Here is a 22,770-nt window from a genome sequence, read left to right as displayed (position 1 = left end):
TTGCAATTTCCATTAAGTTACCAATCCAGAAAATCCAGGACTATAATCTTTGCATCTGGAGATTTACTGTGTGCCAAATTAATGTGTGGCATTTCATATAGGAAATAGTACTTTCTGCACAGGAATCATCAATTTTTGTGTTATAATAGAAAAACACTATTATTTCATGCACATGCAATACTGTTTACTGCACAGGAGATGGTATTTTCTGTGTAGAAATGCCACATGAATTTAATATATACATTCCTAATTATATCATTCTCTGTGGTGATAACTGCATTTTCTGAACAGGAAACAACCATTTTCTGCACAATATTATATTGCTTTGGAGAAAACAGTATTTTTTACCATAAAACAATTATATGACAATTTTGTGAAGGATAAGTCTAAGATGATGCTTTCAAGGTGATGCATGCCATATGCCAGCAAATATGGAAAACACAAGAATGACCATCAGATTGGAAAAAATCAACTTATATCCTCATACCAAAAAAGGGAAATGCTAAGGACTGCTCAAACTTTCGTACAGTGGCCCTTATTTCTCATGCCAGTAAGGTAATGCTCAAGATCCGGCAAGGAAGACTCCAGCAATACATGGAGTGAGAGTTGCCAGATGTACAAGCTGGGTTTAGAAAAGGCAGAGGAATGAGAGACCAAATTGCCAATATCCGCTGGATAATGGAGAAAGGCAGAGAGTTTCAGAAAAACATCTATTTCTGTTTTATTGACTATTCTAAAGCCTTTGACTGTTTGAATCATAATAAATTGTGGCAAGTTCTTGGTGGTATGGGGATACCAAATCATCTTATCTCTCTCCTGAGGAATCTGTATAAGAGAGCAACAGTAAGTAGCAACAGTAAGAACTGGCCATGGAATAACAGACTGGTTCAAGATTGGGAAAGGCGTATGGCAGGGTTGTATACTCTCACCCATCCTATTCAACTTGTATGCAGAACACATCATGCGATGTGCGGGGCTTGAGGAATGCAAGGCTGGGGTAAAAATTGCTGGAAGAAACATTAACAACCTTAGATATGCAGATGATACCACTTTGATGGCCGAAAGGGAGGAGGAGCTGAGGAGCCTTCTAATCAGGGTGAAAGAAGAAAGCGCAAAAGCTGGGTTGCAGCTAAACATCAAAAAAACCAAGATTATGGCAACAAGATTGATTGACAACTGGGAAATAGAGGGAGAAAATGTGGAGGCAGTGACAGACTTTGTATTTCTAGGTGCAAAGCTGACTGCAGATGCAGACTGCAGCCAGGAAATCAGGAGACGCTTACTTCTTGGGAGGAGAGTAATGTCCAATCTTGATAAAATAGTGAAGAGGAGAGACATCATACTGGCAACAGAGATCTGCATAGTTAAAGCCATGATATTCCCCATAGCCACCTATGGATGTGAGAGCTGGACCATAGGGAAGGCTGAGTGAAGGAAGATAGTTTTTGAACTGTGGTGCTGGAGGAAAGTTCCGAGAGTGCCAACCAGAAGATCCAACCAGGAAATAAAGCCTGACTGCTCATTGGAGGGAAGGATAGTAGAGGCAAAGATGAAATTCTTTGGCCACATAATGAGAAGACAGGAAAGCTTGGAGAAGGCAGTGATGCTGGGGAAAATGGAAGGAAAAAGGAAGAGGGGCCGACCAAGGGCAAGATGGATGGATGGCATCCTTGAAGTGACTGGATTGACCTTGAAGGAGCTGGCGGTGGTGACAGCTGACAGGGAGCTCGGGCTTGGGCTGGATCACAAAGAGTCGGAAATGACTGAACGAATGAACAACAACAACAAAGTCTAAAACTCTAAATAGTCTTGGGGGGGAGAAACATGCACTTTCCAAACATTCAGCTAGAAGGAAATTGCTTAGAGATTATTTTTTGCTTGATTCCTTCACAAAATTAGCTAAGAATTACATCCCTAGAATCTCAGTCAAACAACTTAGTTTATCATAGAAGTTGAGATTAAAATAGAAAGACAGAAAAAGGAAAGACAGAATTCAAGCTGAGACCTTACAGAAGACGTCCAAAGGGAAGTCCATCTGAGGCCATTAAAGCCAACAGGGAATTTGCCTATATAGGTTGTCTGTAAAGTTCATTCTACAAAATTACATAGTTCTGTCTATTGTCACTACTGTTAAAAGAACATTTAACCTCTATATTTTGAGGCCATGGAGATCTAACCAAGTTGAGTAAACTTATCCTGGGCTTTACTGTCAAGACCAGGTTACTTTTGTGAGGTTGGGCTCCATTGTGTCTTACTTTCCACATAACAATTTTCCAGCATGGAGTGCTGTCAGAGAGCAGTTCTGTATCTGGAGGCATCTCACATTTGAAAAGGCTGCCCAGTCACTTGTTTAAGGATAAATAAATATATAAAGAGGGCAATGAGCCTTAAAGTTGCCCATCAATACCAGGGCTGGATTATGATGTTTAGAGACCCTAAGCACTTAAGAGATTTTGGTGCCTCCATACATATCTAATTCAAAATATTAACCATAATAAACAGTAAAATAAAATGTTATCTTTCAAAGTGAAACAAAAATGTATAGCAAGTTGGAAAACTATGCTTATTTTTGTATACTTCCACTTTCTTTATATTTGGAAAGTTTTTGCTTACTTTTTCTAATGACAAAGTCATTTACTGTAGAAACCGTCTTTTACGGAACCTACCTTTGCACCATTTGCTCCATGGTAAATCCAGCAATGGAAATTTTCTGTGGTTCTGCTGTTCCCTTAATGCCATAGCATGTGCTTATTTTGAGAAATGATTAATTCAGCCCTGATCAACACCTAGGCCATGCAAGAGCAGCAGACCTAGCTCATAGATGGCTGCCACCTAGGCAGTATTTTGCCTAGTACTTCTTATTTTTTGATTTGCATAGAACACAATATTTTTGCACATGAAAATGTTGTAAAAACAAATGTTTGTTGTGGGTTTTTGGGGGGGGGGGGTAATTCAGAAAAAAGGACACAAAGATATATCTTCCCTTTGCCACTTGTAACAAAACATGGGGCACATTAGCATTGATACTTTAATGCCATTTGAAGACAGCTAGAAAGTATGGTGGTTACACAGCACATGACATGAATGCATGCTGCAGCATGCTTTAAGGTAGTGGTACTCAACCTGTGTGTCCCCAAGTGTTTTGGCCTACATTCCCAGAAATCCCAGCCAGTTTACCAGCTGTTAAAATTTCTGGGAGTTGAAGGCCAAAACATCTGGGACCCACAGGTTGAGAACCACTGCTTTAAGGGCTTTAAAACAAGATAAGCAAAGTTGGATGATAGTCCAAAATAGAGGCTTTAACGCGCACCATACTCACATTAATGTAAACCACATCACACTGTGAAAGCGATTCTGCAGAATGCAAACTGCTGTGTCGACAATTGAATTGTTCCACTAATCCACACATGAAAAAAAATGCATTCTCTGCAGATCCTGAACTTGGTTGAAAGCCAGCCACTGCTGTTCATTGAAGCTCTGTTTGCCCCATGAACCAGTTCCAGGACTTACAAGGTAATAACCCATACAATGAAACTGCTTCCATCTATGCAGTTTCACTGCAGATTAAGCAGTCAGTGAAGACATGCATTTGGGAAAGGGAACAAAATATTTGTTGTTCATTTGTTCAGTCGTCTCCGACTCTTCGTGACCTCATGGACCAGTCCACGCCAGAGCTCCCTGTCGGCCATCACCACCCCCAGCTCCTTCAAGGTCAGTCCAGTCACTTCAAGGATGCCATCCATCCATCTTGCCCTTGGTCGGCCCCTCTTCCTTTTGCCTTCCACTTTCCCCAGCATAATTGTCTTCTCTAGGCTTTGCTGTCTCCTCATGATGTGGCCAAAGTACTTCAACTTTGTCTCTAGTATCCTTCCCTCCAATGAGCAGTCGGGCTTTATTTCCTGGAGGATGGACTGGTTGGATCTTCTCGCAGTCCAAGGCACTCTCAGAACTTTCCTCCAGCACCACAGCTCAAAAGCATCGATCTTCCTTCGCTCAGCCTTCCCTAAGGTCCAGCTCTCACATCCGTAGGTTACTACAGGGAATACCATGGCTTTGACTAGGCGGATCTTTGTTGCCAGTGTGATGTCTCTACTCTTTACTATTTTATCAAGACTGGACATTGCTCTCCTCCCAAGAAGTAAGCGTCTTCTGATTTCCTGGCCACAGTCTGCATCTGCAGTAATCTTTGCACCTAGAAATACAAAGTCTGTCACGGCCTCCACATTTTCTCCCTCTATTTCCCAGTTGTCAATCATTCTTGTTGCCATAATCTTGGTTTTTTTTATGTTTAGCTGCAACCCGGCTTTTGCGCTTTCTTCTTTCACTTTGATTAGAAGGCTCCTCAGCTCCTCCTCGCTTTCGGCCATCAGAGTGGTGTCATCTGCATATCTGAGGTTGTTAATGTTTCTTCCAGCAATTTTCACCCCAGCTTTGCATTCATCAAGCCCCGCACAAAATATAACCCAGGTTATATGGAGCTGTGGTTGTTATGTGTCTTCAAGCTGTTTCCAGCCTATGATGACCCTAAGGCGATCCTATCACAGGGTGTCTTGGCAAAATTTGCTCAGAAGAGGTTTGCCCTTGTTGTCCTCTGAGGCAGAGAGTATAAGTTGCCCACGGTCATCCACAGTTTCATGACTGAGCAGGGATTCAAACCTTGGTCTACAGAGTTACAGGCTCTTATTATAGACCTGGAACCAAACCCAGAAAAAAGGGTGGTCGGGTTAGTTTTAACAAATCATTTTAGTTTCTCATTGCTTAATTTAAATTGGTTTTATTGTGCATATCTCTGAGATCATTAGATATAGGGCAAGGTATAAATATTTAAATGCAATTAAGGCAGGTTGCCCTGTAAAACTCCACAGAACCATAGATTCATGGTGTTGGAAAAGACCCCAAGGGCCATCCAGCCCAACCCTCTGCCATGCAGACACACACTATCAAAGCACTCCCAACAGATGGCCAGCCTCTGGATAAAAACCTCCATAGGAGACTCCATCGCACTCATGAACAGCATATTCCAGTGTTTAACAGCTTTTACAAGCAGGATGTTCTTCCTGATGTTTAGATGAAATCTCTTTTTCTGCTATTTGAATCCATCTCCTCCTCTTAAATTAATTACCCTAATATTGCCAAAAAAGGGTTTTATACATCTCTCTTGACACATTCCAATGTGCACAAGCTCTTCCCTATTTTTATTTAGCCCAATCTTAAAGCAGAGTCTGGGTGGCCATCTGTCAGGAGTGCTTTGATTGTATTTTCCTCCATGGCAAAATGTGATCTCTTCCATCTCTATGATTCTATGATCTAGCTGGCAGCCTTTCAGAGCCTGGATATGTACATTTTAAAAATCCAAATGATATGCCAAATTTGATTGCAAATACTACCCGGCACTCTTCCCCTGCCTCATCTCCCCCTGGCAGCCCTGATTCCTTTCTAGCGTAGAGTGCATGCTGTCAAAATCCCTGCCACATTCTCCCCTTAGTAGTCCTTTAAAATTAATAGCACATGCAGGGGAAAAACTAAACCCCTTTGACGTCACTGGTGAAACGAGGAAACATAAACAGAGGAGGCTTGACTCCAGCGAGTTGGCGGGGGCCGGAGCTGATTGGCCGACTTGGCTGTGCCTGTGGCATTGACAGCACCTCCCAGCCTGGCCTCCTTCCACTTGCAGCTGAACACTCAGCCAGGCAGAGACTGCAGCAGCAGCAGCAGCAAGCACAGCCCAGCTCTCTATCCCAGCACTTGCCTGGCAGAAAAGTGCAGTCTTCTCTCAAGACTTGTTCTCTCTCTCTCTCTCTCTCTCTCTCTCTCTCTCTCTGTGCTTCTTTGTGTTATCCACTACGGCATTGCCTCCCCTTCCCAGGACCCCCACTGGACCCTCCACTCCCACCACCCCACTGGTGTACATGTCCATGTGCACCTTTCTTTCTCCCCTTGCACTTCTCACTCAATTATTTGCCTGATCCTGGATGCCATTTCTGGATCCTGCAGTACAAGTCTTCATGAACAAGCCGAACCGCTTGCAGATTTCGCGGCATTCAAAGGTCACCGAACTGCCACTATGGTTAAATGTCTTGTTTAATGGTTGAGGTATGTATACAAAATTGGGTGACCATGTGTGCATATTTATGTTGTTATTCCTGCTATAATCAATGTTGTTCAAAAGCAGGGGGTGATGTTTGCATTTGCCATGCTTAGTGGGAAAAGTTGTCTTTGTACGCAAAATCTAGTTGCTTGTGGAAAAAAACATTTAAATGTTCTTACCCTTTTTATCACTGTTGAGACTTTCCTTAGCCAAGGAAACCAGGAAACTTGTATGAATTGCAACTGTAATAAATACAAAAGATAATAGAAAGGTTCTAGTACAGTAACACATAATGGCCTTTAGGAAAATGAGAGGTTGTTTCACCGCGTAATATGTTGTCAGGTCTTGAGTCTTTCAGTGGTAGTCCTTATAATGGAATACTAAAGAAAAAATAAGAACAACAGGTATGGGGGCTGGCCAGTGGGTACAATATATTCAAATATTTCTTTAGGCATATATGTTACCATTGTTTAATGTCCGGCTATTTCAGCTGGCTTGCATTTCAAAATACAGAGTTAGAAATGTGTGTGCGTTCCTTTAACTTCACTGAAGAGGAGATTGCCTGTGTCAATATTTCATCTCTTTGCTGATGGCTTTAACAGCTAGATGAAGAAGATTGCTGGGAACTTCAGAAGAAGTTGAACCCAGGTCTCAGGGCTGTTTGGTGACATGTACATTCAACTGGTCATCAAACAGCAGCCTGGAGTCTTGGATGGCCGTGGCTGCACTAAAGTGGCTTGCATGTGCTGCAGGAAGCAGGAGCAATGTTTCAAAACAGAGCTCACATTGTTTTCATGAGTGTAGCTATACATATCCATTTGAGAAGGTGTTCTCTTGGAGAGATGTGTGCTTGAAATCCTGCCACAGTAGTAATGGATGGCCTGTAGTTTAATTAAGCCAAGGCCGAGGAATAAATTGCCCAATTAAGAGGCTGCAAGATTTAAGCACACTGGACAGTCTTCTAAGTGGCTGGGTGTGAGGAAAAGGCTGGAGTTGTTTCATTTTTTAAGAACTTGTTCGTAATTTCAGGCTCGTTTTGTTTTTTTCTAAACAGGTGACAAATCGAGAAACGTTCAGTGGGTCACCCTGACAAGGCACTTGAAAGGTTTAAGAGGGGAGAAACAATTAACTACTCTTGGTTCCTAAGTGCCAGCTTAGGAATGGCAAAATACTAGCTCCGAAATGCAGACTATCTGCTATGTGCTGTGAATGGACAATTGCTATTCTGCAGTGCCTGGTGGGAAAAACAAGGACTTTATGTATTACAAATGCATATCTGCAGCTTCTCCATTTCCTTTGCTTTATTTTCACTGATGGTTGCAAGAACAAAGAGACTCCTGTCATTAATAAATTGCTTAATGACATATCTCACATGTTGTGTTAAAGCATCCCTCTTTCTTTTCCGACAACGAGCCCACTGTCGATTTTTATTAGCTTGAAAAAGATATTCCCTTTCCATTTCTCGTATTGTTGTTTCCTTCTTTTCCCTGTCACAGTAGACCTTTTTCTCAGAAAATGTTTGCTAGTTCCAGAAGGCAACGCCACTGCTTTATTGGGGGTGAATTGTTTTTACTATAGTGCATAAATTGTGTCGTATTCAGTTTAGATGTTCATCTTGTAGCAGAGGAGAGAGAGTGAGGAAAGCAGAGAATTCTGCAGAGAGGGAAGAAGTCTTCAAACTTTCTGAACTTTCTGAAGGAGTCTGGTTTCTGAGGCCTTGACTTTGATCACAATTTCATAAGCAGGGACAAATGTATCTCCCAAAGTGTTCAGTTGTGTAACTAACACAATTTTATATGTTGAAGACTGTAAGTGGAAAGAGAATTCTGCTCCTGTTAGCCATCCTAATGTCATGATTAGCATGATCAAGCAAAGTCTGGGTGAAATTAGTCTGGGTGAAATTAGTGAAGCTTAAATTAATTACAACCAAGGGAGAAGCCACATGTTTTTGAAGGTGGGGAGGGTTAGGGTTAGTAAAGCCAGCATCATCCGCAGAATTTTCCTCCAGTCTCTCATAATGTGTAATACATTTACTCTGTAACACAATTTCAGTGTTTTGGTGTTTCCCCTTTCCCTTCTAGTGAAATGAACGACTTGATGTGGAGACAAGGAAATATAAAAGGTGCTAATATCACATCATTGTATTTCACTTTGCATAGGTCCTTCCATTAGACAAAGTGAGATGACAGCCCAGACAGCAAATTGTTAGCATTATGAAAAAGCCACAAATCGTTATCCCATTATGTAGTTATTTTTCAGGGATCTTTTCTGCCAGAGATTTTTCATCTCAGGCACCTAAATAACTTGGCTGGACACACTTTAAATTGGAAGTGATTCATGTGGGAAGGGTGTCACTTCTGGTCTCAGGCAAGAAAATGTATTGGGTGAAGCCTAGGGTCTGCAGGAAGATTGCAATAGGGAGATATTCCATTTATCAGCTTCCATGGTTATCTCAGAATGTAGATTTGGAAACCTATTGTTCTTTTTTCTTATTGATTTTAGTATATTTGGGACTCATGTACAATTTTTGGCTCTATTATATATGACTTTTAAATGCTTCTGAGGAAAGAAACTATAGGCTAGAGAGCAGGGTTTTTCATGTTTATAAATGGTGGTCAAACTTCTTAAAATATACATTCTAGATACAGGAATGAGAACAAAATGAGGAAATAAAGTTAAACTCCACTGGGATTCTAGAAGCTGCTTCCTATATTCAGTTTGTTATTGCTGTTGTGTGCCTTCAAGTCATTTTGACCTATAGCAACCCTAAGATGACTCTCATAGGGTTTTCTTGGCAAGATTTGTTGGAAGGAAGATTGCTGTTGCCTTCCTTTGAAGCTAGAAGAAGCTGACTTGCCCAAGGTTGCCTTCTGGGTTTCCAGAGCCAAGTACGGATTTGAACCTGGTCTCCAGAGTCATAATACTGAGCCCAAACTACTACACCACACTGGCTCATATTCAGCTATACTGACCTACTAAGTGCAATGTTCTACTCATTTATTACATTTTTTACCTGCTACATTCCAAATGTTCATGGTAAACCACCCAACTCTTGAGTGGCTAATCTATATCAATGAGTCTTAATCCAAATAAAGATCTTCTGTTGCATTTTTAAAACATTGGAACAAAGTATTTGGTCAGTCTACAGAGGAGGGAAGTTCAAAATGATCTCAGAAAAGAGAACTTTGATTAGATCAGTTGAGCACTTAAATGCCAGTATTAGATGAAGTGATTAGAATCTGTGGCATGATATGCAGGTTTGCTTTTGAGTTTTATAATTGATCGGAATTCAGCATTGACATTTAAATATCATCATCTGAGCAGCTCTTTTCTTACATGCCTACATTTTGGACCTAGTGAAACTATCATAAATTGAAACACATCACACGAAAGACTAAGAATCCATCGCTTGTGCTGTAGTCGTTCGTGTCTTTAGAAGCAATCACAGCCATAGGTCTAACCAATATTGCACAAACCTTGGCTCACATAGACATATGAGCAGCCGTGCTTTTGTTATTCCAAAAGCTTTAGTATGTATGTCAAGGCTGTACTTCCTAAAATCCTCTTCTGGATACATGAAAAACTACATAAAAGTTTTGTCTCCTCTTGTTATCCAGTCAAGTGTTCATTGATCCTTGCTTTACAGGTTCTACCAACTGGCCCCTTTACAAAGTAAAAACCAATGAAACTTGGCTGGTTTTGGCCTTAATGCACAGACCTTGAAATTAATGTATGTTAAAACTGTTGCTGACATATGAATAAGTCAGCAACAGTAGAAAATGTATCAGTCGCTCATGTGTCCTTTACTGTGATTCTTAACTCAAGGAAAATATTGAAGAGAACTTTCATATAGTTATGATTTGTGGGTGAGACTCTGGAGACCACGGTCTGAATCTCTGCTCTGCCATGGACACCCACTGGATGACCTTGAGCAAGCTACACTCTCTCAGCTTCAAAGGAAGGCAAAAATAAACCCCTTCTGACCAAACCTTGCCTCCTCCAAAAGGTGAAATGGTCAGCATAAGTCAGAAATGACTTGAAGGTACTACTACTACAACAACAATGCTCTCAACTTGCTCTGCTTTCATCGCTTTGTCATAATTGTCAATAGCATTGCGTGAACAAGCTCCTCTGATTTTTTATTATTCCTCCTTATGGGATACTATCAACAGACATCTGTTTTTGTTTAGAAAACACCTGTCAGCCCTATTCTTTTAAAGCTTGGGAAAGCTCCCTTTTGGAACTAACCCTTCTAAATCCTACTGGTATGTCAGTGGGGGTGTGTTTATGTGAAGCTTTAGAGCAAATATTGTGAAGAATAAGAGGAAAAGAGAGAAAGTGTCCGTACTTGGTATATTTTGCTTAGCAAGCATTTCCATCAAGCATCTTTCAATGTTATTCCTAGACTAGAACTCCAGTGGTCCATGTGTAGGATCAATTGATCCTCCTGTCATTTCTTACCAGTTAATCCTAGTCATCTCTTGGTCTGAAAGTGGTACAAAAACCAAAAGATGTGTGAAACTGATAGATACTGTACTAAATAGTCTTTAAATGTGTATTCTTCTGAGCAGTTCTGATCTTAACTGACTTGCCTCGAATTTTTATCCTACTGAAGCAACACTATAATTTCTCATGTTATTCCTCATTTGGGATGTGACTGGAGTGCCTTTAGATGAGCACGTAAATGAGAAACTATGCTGCATTTAGTAATGTACAAACCAAACATCGTCCACCCTACATTGATTTGAGCAAGCCATGTATTTTCAAAGTATTGTCAAAAGCTTTCACTGCCAGAATCACTGGGGTGTTGTGTGGTTGAATGGCTGTGTTCTAGCAGCATTTTCTTCTGACGTTTTACCTTAATCTATGGCTTGCATCTTCACCCCATATACTTTCATCTGCTCCATCATATTCAGAGTGCCCTATCTGGTTTTATAGGGTGGGGCATCATGTTAGTCATATTTAGGGCAGAAAAAATGATACAGTGGGTGTGTATCTACAAGGTACAAATGTGTCTCTTCTATTTACCTTGCATCTCTTTCTTCTTGACAATAATCATCTATCACTTTCAAAATGAATGCAACACTTCACTGGCATATATTTTGTGGGCAGTAATTTGTGGACACAGCTAGAGATTCCATTGAGATATAGTAATAATAATAAATAATAAAACTTTATTTATACTCTGCCTCATCTCCCAACAAGGGACTCAGAGCAGTTTGCAGTCATAAAAACACAGTAGATAACATAAAACAAAATAAGTAACATATCAAATTTAAAACAATCACAAAATTAACACAATACAACAGATGCATCTATAGGCAATTATTAGATAAAACACCATGACCAGCATTTAGGGTTCAAAACATTGCACTAATAAAGATAAGCCATACAATCTGTTTGGTGGTTATTAAGAATTCTTACATTTCGCCATTGTCAAAAGCCTGTTTAAAAAACCAAGTTTTCAGTTTCTTCCTAAAGGACATGAGTGTAGATACTTGCCTAATCTCTCTGGGAAGGGTGTTCCAAAGCTGGAGGGGGCACTACCGAGAAGGCCATCTCCCTCATCCCCACTAAGTGATCTTGTGACGGTGGTGGGACTGTGAGCAGGGCCTCCCTGGCAGATCTTAAGGCCCAAACAGGTTCATAGGGGAAGATGCGGTTGTGTAAATAGACTGGACCCAAACCATGTAGGACTTTGTAGGTAATAACCACTTTGAATTGGTCCTGTAAGCCTATAGGCAGCCCGTGAAGCTGCTTAAATGGGGAGTGGTATGCTCCCTATAGATCACTCCTGTCCGCAACTTGGCTCCAGATCTTTGTACTAATTGAAACTTCCAAGACATCTTCAGAGGCAGCCCCACATAGAGTGCATTGCAGTAATCCATACAAGATGTAACCAAATTATGGACCACTGTGGCCAGATCTGAGTTTTGGAGGTACAGGCGCAGTTGGTGCACAAGTTTTAATTGTGCGAAAGCCCTCCTGACCACCTCTGACACCTGAACTTCCAGGGTCAGTGCTGAGTCCAGGAGGATCCACAAACTGCAGACCTGTATCCTCAGAGAGAGTGTTACCCCATTGAGCACAGGTTGTCACGCTATACCCTGACTGGTCTGACAGACCAGGAGGACTTCTTTCTTGTCTGGATTAAGTTTCAGTTTGTTAGCCCTCATCCAGCGCATCATGGCTGCCAGGCACTGGTTCATAAAGATGACAGCGAACTCCAAAGCTCCAGATGACCTCACCCAGTGGTTTCATGTGGATATTAAGGAGCATGGGGGATAAAATCAAGTCTTCCATCTTCTCCTCTCCCACTCTTTCTGAATTTACTGAGAGTGAGCTACTTTGGCATTTTGAGGTAAGTTTTGAAGTAAGTTGAGGACAAAGTGGGAAAATAAGAGGAGAGGAGAGAAACCGGAACATTTAAAAAGCCACTAAAAAGTGAGATAATGGATGATTAATTGGGACTATCCTGTAAAAGTAGATAGAGAAGTGTAGTTTTGTGTACACATTCGGAGCTGAGACAATCCCTGCTTACCAAATGCATCCATTTGTATGAAAACATGTGTATTTTACAATAGAATGCTTTCAAATATATCTATTTTTAATCTTTTCCCTGATGAATTCAGTGCTCATCACCCTCAGCTAACAAGCTAAGATTATTTTAAATGTTACCACATCTGATTCAACTACTGGGAGGAGGAGACTATATTTACTGACTATCACAAGGCACTACTCCCTGTTGCAAAGTGCCTATGCAGATGACATCCTGCTGGAATTTTTTTTCTAGTCAGTCCAAGCCTCCATTTCCTCTGCAATAATTTCCCCTGTCTTTCTATATGAAACTGGCAAAGTAGAACTAGAGCCTGTAAATTGCATTGTTTTCTTTCCTTATGATTAAAGTGTAGGTGCTCATATATTGTACGTCTGAATTAACCATCCTCTCCTTAAGCATAAGCTAGCAGCCAGGAAAATAGATGGCTGAGGGTGATTTCCCAAGGGTTACTGAAACTAACAAGGGTTTCTCTAACTTTGTCAGTTTCTGTGGAGGGTAGAGCAGCAATGATGAGCTGAAGGGAATCAACAGTTGTGAAACTTTAAGAATGTTTCTCCCCTTGTTATTTTTCATCCTAGGTTCTACAGGAGAAAAGGGGAGATTGAGTAAGTGAAAGTGTGAAATACTAAGCTAGAACTAGATTGGAGTTGCCTAGAATTCTAAACACTTACTAGCAATGGATCTACAGGAGTTTAGCTTGAAACTTTCCAGGAGTGAGAACCTGAAAGGGGGACTTTCTTCTCTTCTATCAAGCCATTGAACTTATAAGGGTTTAAAGATGGGATGGCCATTACGTCTGCTTGATTTTTCAGGCTGCAAAAGACGATACTAATACCGGTTGGTCCTGCTCATGATTCTTTGGCAGGAACTTGGCAAACATGTCTATTGTTAGTTTGATCAAGCAACTCAGCTCTTACAAGTTTATCTTGCTCATCTTAATTGCCAATAACATGCTTATTTAAGTTTGTAGCACTGTAGGCAAAGCAAAACATGTCCTGAGATTACAAGTTGGCAGACTGAATTTAAGGTTTTTTTTAAATAGCTTTAATATAGGCAGAGTCGGTTGCTTGGTAAAAAGACTATTGATGATGGACTTTTTCCTTGGACAGCTATAATCTATTCATTCTTTTGACTTGTGCAAGCATATCTGTAACATGTATTTGTTAGTCCTCTACGGTGTCTCAGAAATTCTGGTCAATGATATTAATCCCAGTGCAGTAGGCACTAAATTCAGTTGAACATTAGCTTGTGAAAGTTGCCTTTTTGGACTCCAGCTCACAAAATCACCTGGAATACTATGTCCAGTTCTGATCACTACAGTTGAAGAAGGCTATTGACAAGCTGGTACAGGTTTAAAGAAATGTGACTGAGATTATCAAAGGTCTGGAAACCAAGTCTTTTAAGGCATTCCTTATGTAGCTGTGTATATTTTGTTTGGGGACAACCAAATTAACATAAAAGGTATCTAAATATCTGAAGGGTGTCATGTAGAAAATGAAGCCAGCTTGTTTTCCTGCTGATCCAAAGCCTTGAACATGAACCAATGGAATCAATTTGCAAGAACATAAATTACACCTAAATATTAGGAATAACTTCTTTCTATAAAAGCTGTTCATCAATGGAATAATCTGTCATAGAGTGCTCCTCTTGAGAGGTCTTTAAACAGATATTGGACAGGCATCTTTCTGAACTGCTTTAGTTGTGTTTCACTTCATGGCAGGTGGATGTATTACATGGTTCTTTGGGCATCTTCTGGCTCTGGCTCTACAATTCTATGATTCAGTGACCTCATCTGCTTCATCCAATGCACGGAGAATCATGTGAGATGCAGTCCAACAAAGTTTAAGGCTTACAATTATCTTTAAGCTGTTACAAGACTCCTTGTTGTTAATGTAGTAGCAGAAGTCTCACATGTTGCAATGCTCACTTGTGGAGAATTCTAGTTAAAGGGTAGGCATTTTAGTGTTTCTCATTACAACAAGAATTATCTAAGGGCAGACGTGTTCCACCCGTGTCATGTTTTATTGTATACAGAATCTTGAACTGATTAAAATCAATTCCTTAGAGGAGTTGTTGCTGTAGGCCAAATCCTTCATTTTTCTTCCATCTTAATTCCCAAGACAAGTTTTGCCAGAACAAAGACTGCATTGATTTAAGACATGCTTTTGTCTCTATATAAGACTATAAAATAGATCATTCCTCAGGCAAAATATTTGTTTATATTTCCACAAATATTTCACCTGCCATTTTCAAAGTGGCAAAATAGAACTAGAGCCCATAAAAATCAGCATTGAGATTACTGGTAAAAGGTTTTAAATCAATGGTTCTCAACCTGTGGGTTTCCAGATGTTTTGGCCTTCAAATCCCAGAAATCCTAACAGCTGGTAAACTGACTGGGATTTCTGGGAGTTGTTGGCCAAAACACCTGGGGACCCACAGGTTGAAAACCACGGTTTTAGATGATGCATTTGAAAGGCAGTAGGTTGGTAGAGGCTGTAGGTGATAAAGTAACTATTCAGTAGGAATCAAGTTGTATATAAGTGCAAATGTCTTCATAGATGGAACAGACAGAACTTGAGAAGATGTTGTTAATGAAATATCAGAGAAAGATCCACCCATCCCAACAGACAATGTTCATTATACTTTTTAGAGTAACGTGACCAAGCAAGTGAAAGAAAGTTCCTCTGAGCATGTAGAAGTCTTTGCTCCAGTGAACTTACCATTTAAATTTTAAATTAATGGGAATGATGACTAAGGGAATGAGAAACAGGGAAGTGAATCGTCATACATTTTGTTCTTACAGGCAAGAAAGAATATTTACCATTTTCCTCTTCACTACAAGAAGGTTATTTTTAAAAACTATTGTGAAGTTTTAAAAATTATTTTCTGCTTGTAACTCATTCCATTAAAAAGCATTTTCTGCACAGAAAATAATTTCTTTCAACAGATTATTGACTGCTGCATCGCAGTGTCAATTCATGTTCAGCCTGTGGTCTACTAAGACTCCTAGATATCTTTCTACTTGTACTGGTGTTGAGTGAAATGTAACAATTTCAGTATTCATTTTTTCTGACTTAATATCTTACATTTCTCCTATTGAAATTAGTTATGTCAGTTTTGGGGCAGCTTTCCAATCTGTTACAGTCATTTTGAATTCTTATCCTGTCCTCTGTGATAATAGCTAGCCAGCCCTCCTAATTTGGTGTCTTCTGCAAATTTGATAAGCCTGCCTTCTATTCCATTTTCCAAGTCATTGATAAAGTTGTTAAATAGCATTGGGCCCAGGACAGAAACCTGTGGCACCCAATGGTTGCTTTTCTCCAGGATGAAGCATCCTTTGGGTTTGGCCAGTTAACCAATTCCTAAACCACTTAACAATAGTATTGTCTAATTCACATTTTACTAGCTTGTTTACAAGAATATCATGGGAAAACTTTGTTCAAGGTCTAACTGAAATCAAGATATGCTACATCCACTGCATTCTCTTCATCTACCAAGTTTATAGCTCTATAAAAAAAGAGAGATAAGGTTAGTCTGGCATGATTTGTTTTTGACAAACCCATGTTGATTTAGTGATCGTAGCATGCTATGATCTTAGTGATCATAGCATTCCTTTCTAAGTGTTTACAAGCTGCCTTATATGAGTTAGTTTACCATCTACCTTATAGTTGGGTTGTTGTACGTTTTTTTGGGGGGGGGGCTATATGGCCATGTTCTAGAGGCATTCTCTCCTGACGTTTCACCTGCGTCTATGGCAAGCATCCTCAGAGGTAGTGAGGTCTGTTGGAACTAGGAAAAAGGGTTTATATATCTGTGGAATGACCAGGGTGAGACAAAGGAATCTTGTCTGCTGGAGCTAGGTGTGAATGTTTATAGTTAGTTATATGTTCAAGTAAGTCTGCAAAATGAGTGAGGAATTTGATGGACCTTATATTCTTGGTTTGATTGTCAACAAATACCAGGATACTTGAAATTTCCCATTACTTCTATAGCTCTCCATTCTGAATATGTGGTCATCTGCTCCAGGAAGGCATCATCCAAATCCTCTGTCTGGCTTAGAGGTCTGTAACAGACCTCCACAGCGATGTCCCTGATAATCCTTTTCCTCTTTATTTTTACCTGGATGCTCTCAACCCTGCTTCCTTAATTTACATCATGGTTCACAGTTCTAAATATCCTTGATTTATGTTAATTTTTACCTAATGAAAAACACAGCCCAAGAAAAGAATTTGTGTCCAATGTTTATTTTAAAATTGCTTTCCAAATGAAATCAGCCAATAAAATGTTTGAGATTGAAACACAAAAACCCTAAAACAAAATAGACAGAACAACACATAATAAAAGTATAATTTGCCAAACATTGATGAATCTGGGAAGTTCAACTGTTGGTTTAGTTGTATATGTTCACTGTTAAGTCATATAAACTGTGGTCATTTTTTTAATCACCATGTTTTGAGAATGTATTTTTTATCTAAGGTTTTTATTAAAACATACCACAGTAATTTGTTTTGTATTCACTATTCAAAAATATTGCATTTAATATTTTCCTTACCAGGCACCCGCTTTTGTTCTGGAATCTTGTTCTTAACTATTTCTATGTGACTATGGGTTCATCTGCACTATATAACTAATTCACTTTTCCTTTCTTTTTCTTTGTGACACTACTTTAATTGCCATAGCTCAGTGGTATCAGATCATGGCAGCTGTAGTCTTACAAGGCCTTTAGCCTTCTCTGTCAAGGAGAGCTGGTGCCTCACTAAATTACAAATACCAGGATGCCACAGCATTGAGCCATGGCAGTTAAAGTGGCATCAAACTGCATTAACTCTGCAAAGTTAAACCTGTTTGAAGTAGTGTTATGATTTTTAGTGCTGTTAGCTGAGAATGATTTGGAATAATTTTCTCTTAGAGTCCAAGAACCTTGTATTAAAAATTATTTTCATTTTACAGATGGAAACTGCTATTGTGCAACAGAGGGTCAAGGCTGTTGATAGCAACCTAATCATTATGACTGCATATTACTTCCAATATCAGAGGCATTCTGCATCGCTGAGATGTACTGAACTGGTTGCTGGGGACCATGATTAGGACTCAGTGTATTCATTTTGAGTCCAAGTGTATTCATTTTGGCTTCTGAGGTTCACTGTGAGATTATAATCCTGGACCTGATGGGCTCTTACTGTTCTTAAGAACAACTCTTTTTATATTTTGGTCTCTGGATCAATATCCTATGCTATAGCCACCACACAAAGATGTTAAAAATACTTTAATGGTGTAAATACTCTACATCCCAGCATAATCCTTCATATATTTAAGCAACAACATGTCTCCTGGTGCCCAGTGGGATTCAGTGCTCAGTAAGATTGTATAATTTGCAGCCACAGTGTCAAAATATGTGAGAATTGCCCTCCAGGTGTGTAAACTCAGACACAAGGAGAGTTTCTATGCCCTCAACATGCATTCCTAGAGGTAACTGGCAACTAGTGTGGAAACTGTGAGTAGATCTCACAGCTTCTGTGTAGATCTGCCTTTCCAACAGCTGCTGCATGGCAGTCATAATGCTAACAACACTCCCATGGTATGTATGTGTAAGCGTGCATTTGAACTTTAGTATCCTATAGCTGAAGACCACTTAATGTGTTAAGTAAGCCTCAGTATATCCAAATAATATGAAACTTGGTCCATCTCCCTGGCACAAATATTGAATGAGTGTCCTTTTTATTCTACACATGGATTTTTCTTGTTGTTACTCTTTCCATTTTAAGTCTCAATGTAAAATTTGTTATTTAAATCATTTGAGGTTTTGTTTTTGTTTTTTACCCAGACCTCTTCTATACTACATAACTGTAACACTGTGATTCCACTTTAACTGTCATGGTTGTGTCCTATTGAAACATGGGCTTTCCAGCTTAGAGAGGGACATTTTTTTTTCTTCTCAGCCAGATTTTTTTTAAAATGATGAAAAGGTGGTACCTGACCCCAGAAAAACTAGCTATAATATAAAAGGAAAGAATCAACAAGTGCTGGAAATGTAAAGAACAGGAAGGAACTTTCTTCCACATGTGGTGAACCTGTAAAAAAGCAAGAGAATTCTGGGCCAAGGCACAAAAAACAGTGCAAGACATTTTTCATTCAAAGATACAATTGGCGCCCAATTATTTTTATTGGGAATGTCAAATAACCAAACAAAATAATTGAACTACAAAGTATCGCACTACATGATAATAGCAGCAAAAACAATATATGCACAGTTCTGGAAAAAAGCAGTCCTCCCAATAATAAAAGAATTGATGGTTAAAGACTTTAAAATAGCACAAATGGACAAATTAGCAATGATGAACAAAGAAAGAACACACACAAAAACTTTATCAAGGATTGGGAACCATTTTTAAACTATGAAAAGAAAGAAAGAAAATTTTCATAGAAGTCTTCACAATTTGACCTGTTAGAATTTGTGTAGGGAATTTATAAATAATAAATATCAAACCAGAAGGAAGAATAGAAAAACGAATGTAATTGGAAGGAAGAATAGAATTATATATGAATGTCTCCAACCCAAGGGATGGGAAGTCATTAAATTGAGAGGGGTGGGAGGAGGGGAGAACATAACCAAATACAAATATTGTATAGATGTTAGGAAGTATTATATTGGTTGGTGCATATATACATGTAAATAGATTTGTTTAACTGTTTTTATTAATATGTAAATTGAAAATAACAATCATATCAATCTAAAAAATGTACAAAACTTTAATATACAGCTCATATATATTCTACTAGGATGACATTGCTCACAGGATGCTTCATTTACTAGATTTTTCCAGGATTCTGTTAGCTTCCCTCTAATTAGCAGCCAGACTTATCAACCACATAGAAATGGTTCTAAAATACCTGCTATATTTAATGTTCTATGATTATTATTTTCAGAGAAATGATGCTGCATCTTAAGGAAAAGCCTCTATTTTCATTCTGAAGATTCTAGAGAGAAAATGCATTTAGGCTTTTGGATAATGATATTTTCCTGTCTTCCAGTGGTTTTATCCATGCTGTTGGAACAGGTTGCTGGAGTTTATTGAGTCTATTCTGCTTGCTTGAAATCTCAATTATAATCCTTGAGGTTTTTGTTTCCTCGTTCCATGGTTCCTTGTCTCTATGCAACAGGCTTTGGGTGCCTTTTGACCTATAACTTGTTTGAAACACATCTGGACTTTATCCAGACATAATGACTGGTTTATTGTTTCCATTTTTGAGGCCAAACTTGGCATATTTTTTAAAAATTGACATTGTGCCATATTTTGAGGCAGACAGATATATGTTTACTTATGTGTGGGGCCACTAAAATCTAAGAAACAGGTTGGAATGCTTTTTAAAAACACCACTTTCAAAAATGAGAAAGTGAGAAAGTGAAATGTGAGAAAAAAATGGGAAAAGTATTCTAGCTGGTAAGACTTTTTACAGATATATGAGCATTTAGATTTTAACCTTTTTAAAAGACTAGCCTAGATGTATAAATTGAAGAGTGGGGTGATTCATTTTATCAGCATATACTAAGAACAATTTTTAATTCTTTATCAGCTACATAGTTACATAACCATAACTATGTAGATTGCTCATAGGAGGAGGTATAATGTTAGCCAGCTGCTTCCCAATTAACAAGAGAACAGATCCCCATCTGTTGCAGAAGCTGCTTCCTAATATCAACAATCCTTACTTATTAAGCAGCTGCTGCTTCAATGGACAGGAGTCTGTTCCCCTGTTGATTATGAAGCAGCTGATTGACACTCCCACCCCCTGCACAGAGTGATCCCCATTGTGATAAGAAGGAAGGTCTCTGCCACAATTTCTTTTTGTACTAGAGATTACTTGCAGGAGCAGGTGGGTGGGACTGTCAGTCAGCTGCTTCATGATCAACAAAGGGTCAGACTCCTGTCAATTGCAGAAGCTGCTGCCTATTAAGTGGGCAATAGATGTGGATCTGCTTCTGCAACAGATGTGGATCTGTCCTATCAATTGGGAAGCAGCTGACTGACATTCCCATCCCCTACTGTGAGCAATCTACATAGCTATGTTTACATAGCTATATAGCTTCATTGAGATCGGGGACTTTTATGGTTTCTATATATTTTCTAAAGCAATGAATATTTCTGAATTGCTATATGTCCCAATTATAAATGCTTAGCTTTTGATTATGTATTCATAATCTTCTTAGTGAATTCTGGCCCTAGCTTGTAAAAATATGTACATGTTAAGTACATATATTGGTTACAGAAAAAATAACTTAAATATGTTGAAAGTAAGTAAAACATGTCTAAAATATCATCTTTCAATTCATTGTTAGCACCTTGCTTTTCAGCAAAAAATATATTATTCATTAATAAATTGAGACCTCAAATTCCTCATCACTTAACTTAATTTAGTTTAAGTTAGTTAATTTAATTTAGTTGTGAACATAATCAATGCATGTTTATTTCATTAAATTTCATTAAGTATTGTACATTCATTTAAAAATGTAATGAAAATAATTATAAAATAAACAGACATTAATTACATTCATTAAAATTCATCTATTCATTAACAGTGTGATTTCAAAGTTATAAATATGCTTACTTGCTCTGGAACAATTGTATATTCAGTAGCAGCAGCCCAAGAAGCTACTGAAGTCTGGTGAGAGCCAAGGACTTAACTCCAATTGCTAATCCCAACTAGAGCTGATCCACTGAATCAAAAACATTTCCATAAATATTGGCTTTCCTTTTGGCAACTGATTTTGTGTATCGGCACCAGTTGCAATTGGATGTAACTCCTTAACAGATCACAAAGAAGTGGCTACTGAAAACTGAAGGAAGAATGGAGGGATAATGACTTTCCCAGCCCTTAGTTTGTTTATTAGTCACAGCAGGGATGGTTCTCACTTTGCTACTCCACCAGTCCTCCAGTGCCCTTTGAACAACCCAGTTTTTAAAAGCTGGTACATGTTTAATGTAAATATTACCTCAAATACACACCCAAAGCCCCCCACAATACATACAGTCACACCAAATCCATCTCCCCAAACTCCATAGGAACCACACACATCCTCTCATGTGCAATATATTTCTTTGTTTCTCCTTCAAAATAGTAGCATTACTTTTGGTTACCATATTAGAGAAAGAGAGGGAAACCATGGTTGCTGCTGAACCTGGATACATTAGTAGCTCCAAGAGCTGGAGCAAAATTGCCCCCCACCACCACCATTGCCGGTTTAAAGAAAGCATAGAAATTGGCTCTCATACTAAAAAGTCTCCTTTTGAAAGTTGAAGACTCCGACCCAGAAACACTGAATTCATTGCTTCTTCATCAGTCACAAATTAATTGTGTAAATTGTTTCCATCCAGTTAACTTGTGACTTCTCTTTTCTCTTGCTCTGTATATTCTCTATAGTGCTTTGTGGTTTGTCTCTGATTTTTGGCTGCATTTTTGTTTTCCTGGGATACTTGGAGGGGCTAGAAAAAAGAAAACCTAACAATGTGGCTGCATGTTGCTTGGAGTCTGCATTTATCTCACCTCCTGCCTTAAAGAGTATACTAAGGGAAATACCCAGATGCAAAGTTTTCATTTACGAAAAGAAATGAAGGGTCTCACAAATCTGAAGATGTCAACTGCATAGTTACTAATGGCACTGATTGTCCAAAAATTAGCGAACATTTCAAGCAGGGTTTATGATGGAACTGTACTCTTTGCCATGCAAAGTAGTCTGTATTGGGAGACCAGATTTTACAACTTTAGAGATTATTTCATTTTGAAATTCTCTCTATTTTGATGTTTTGTGGGGATGCTGTTATGTGATGACCATTATGCGTAAACTTACAGGGATGGGAAAATGAAATTTCTAGGTTTTATGTTGTTCTTGTGTGCCTTCAAGTTGTTTCTGACTTATGGAAAATCTCAGGTAAAGCTATCATGGGGTTTCCTGGCGAGATTTATTCAGGGAGGATTTGCATTTGCCTTCCTCTGGGGCTGAAACAGAGTGATTTGCCAAAGGTCACTCAGTGGGTTTCCATGACTAAGCAGGGATTGAACTCTAGTCTCGAGTCCTAGTCCAATGCTCAAATCACCACATCACACTAGATGTTTAGGAAGACCT

At 39.0% G+C, this 22,770-nt stretch overlaps 1 protein-coding gene across 3 annotated transcripts in view; it reads left to right on the top strand.

Moving 5' to 3' along the window:
- PDE7B (phosphodiesterase 7B) overlaps positions 1-22,770 on the top strand; it is a 231,040-nt gene that overhangs the window by 48,925 nt on the left and 159,345 nt on the right. Inside the window, exon 1 of one of the 3 annotated variants that reach the window (XM_067466565.1) lies at positions 5,657-6,093. The exons of the other annotated variants lie outside the window; for them this stretch is intronic. Within the exon in view, the coding sequence (XP_067322666.1) occupies positions 6,073-6,093 (21 nt within the window). The 5' untranslated portion in view covers positions 5,657-6,072. Of the gene's footprint in view, positions 1-5,656; positions 6,094-22,770 lie in introns of those variants that run through there. 3 annotated transcript variants of the gene reach the window in all.

Source organism: Anolis sagrei, chromosome 1, assembly GCF_037176765.1.
Source record: "Anolis sagrei isolate rAnoSag1 chromosome 1, rAnoSag1.mat, whole genome shotgun sequence".
In the NCBI taxonomy this organism is placed as follows: domain Eukaryota; kingdom Metazoa; phylum Chordata; class Lepidosauria; order Squamata; family Dactyloidae; genus Anolis; species Anolis sagrei.
The sequence above is the reverse complement of the archived record's forward strand: the minus strand, read 5'-3'. Positions and strand labels throughout refer to the sequence as shown.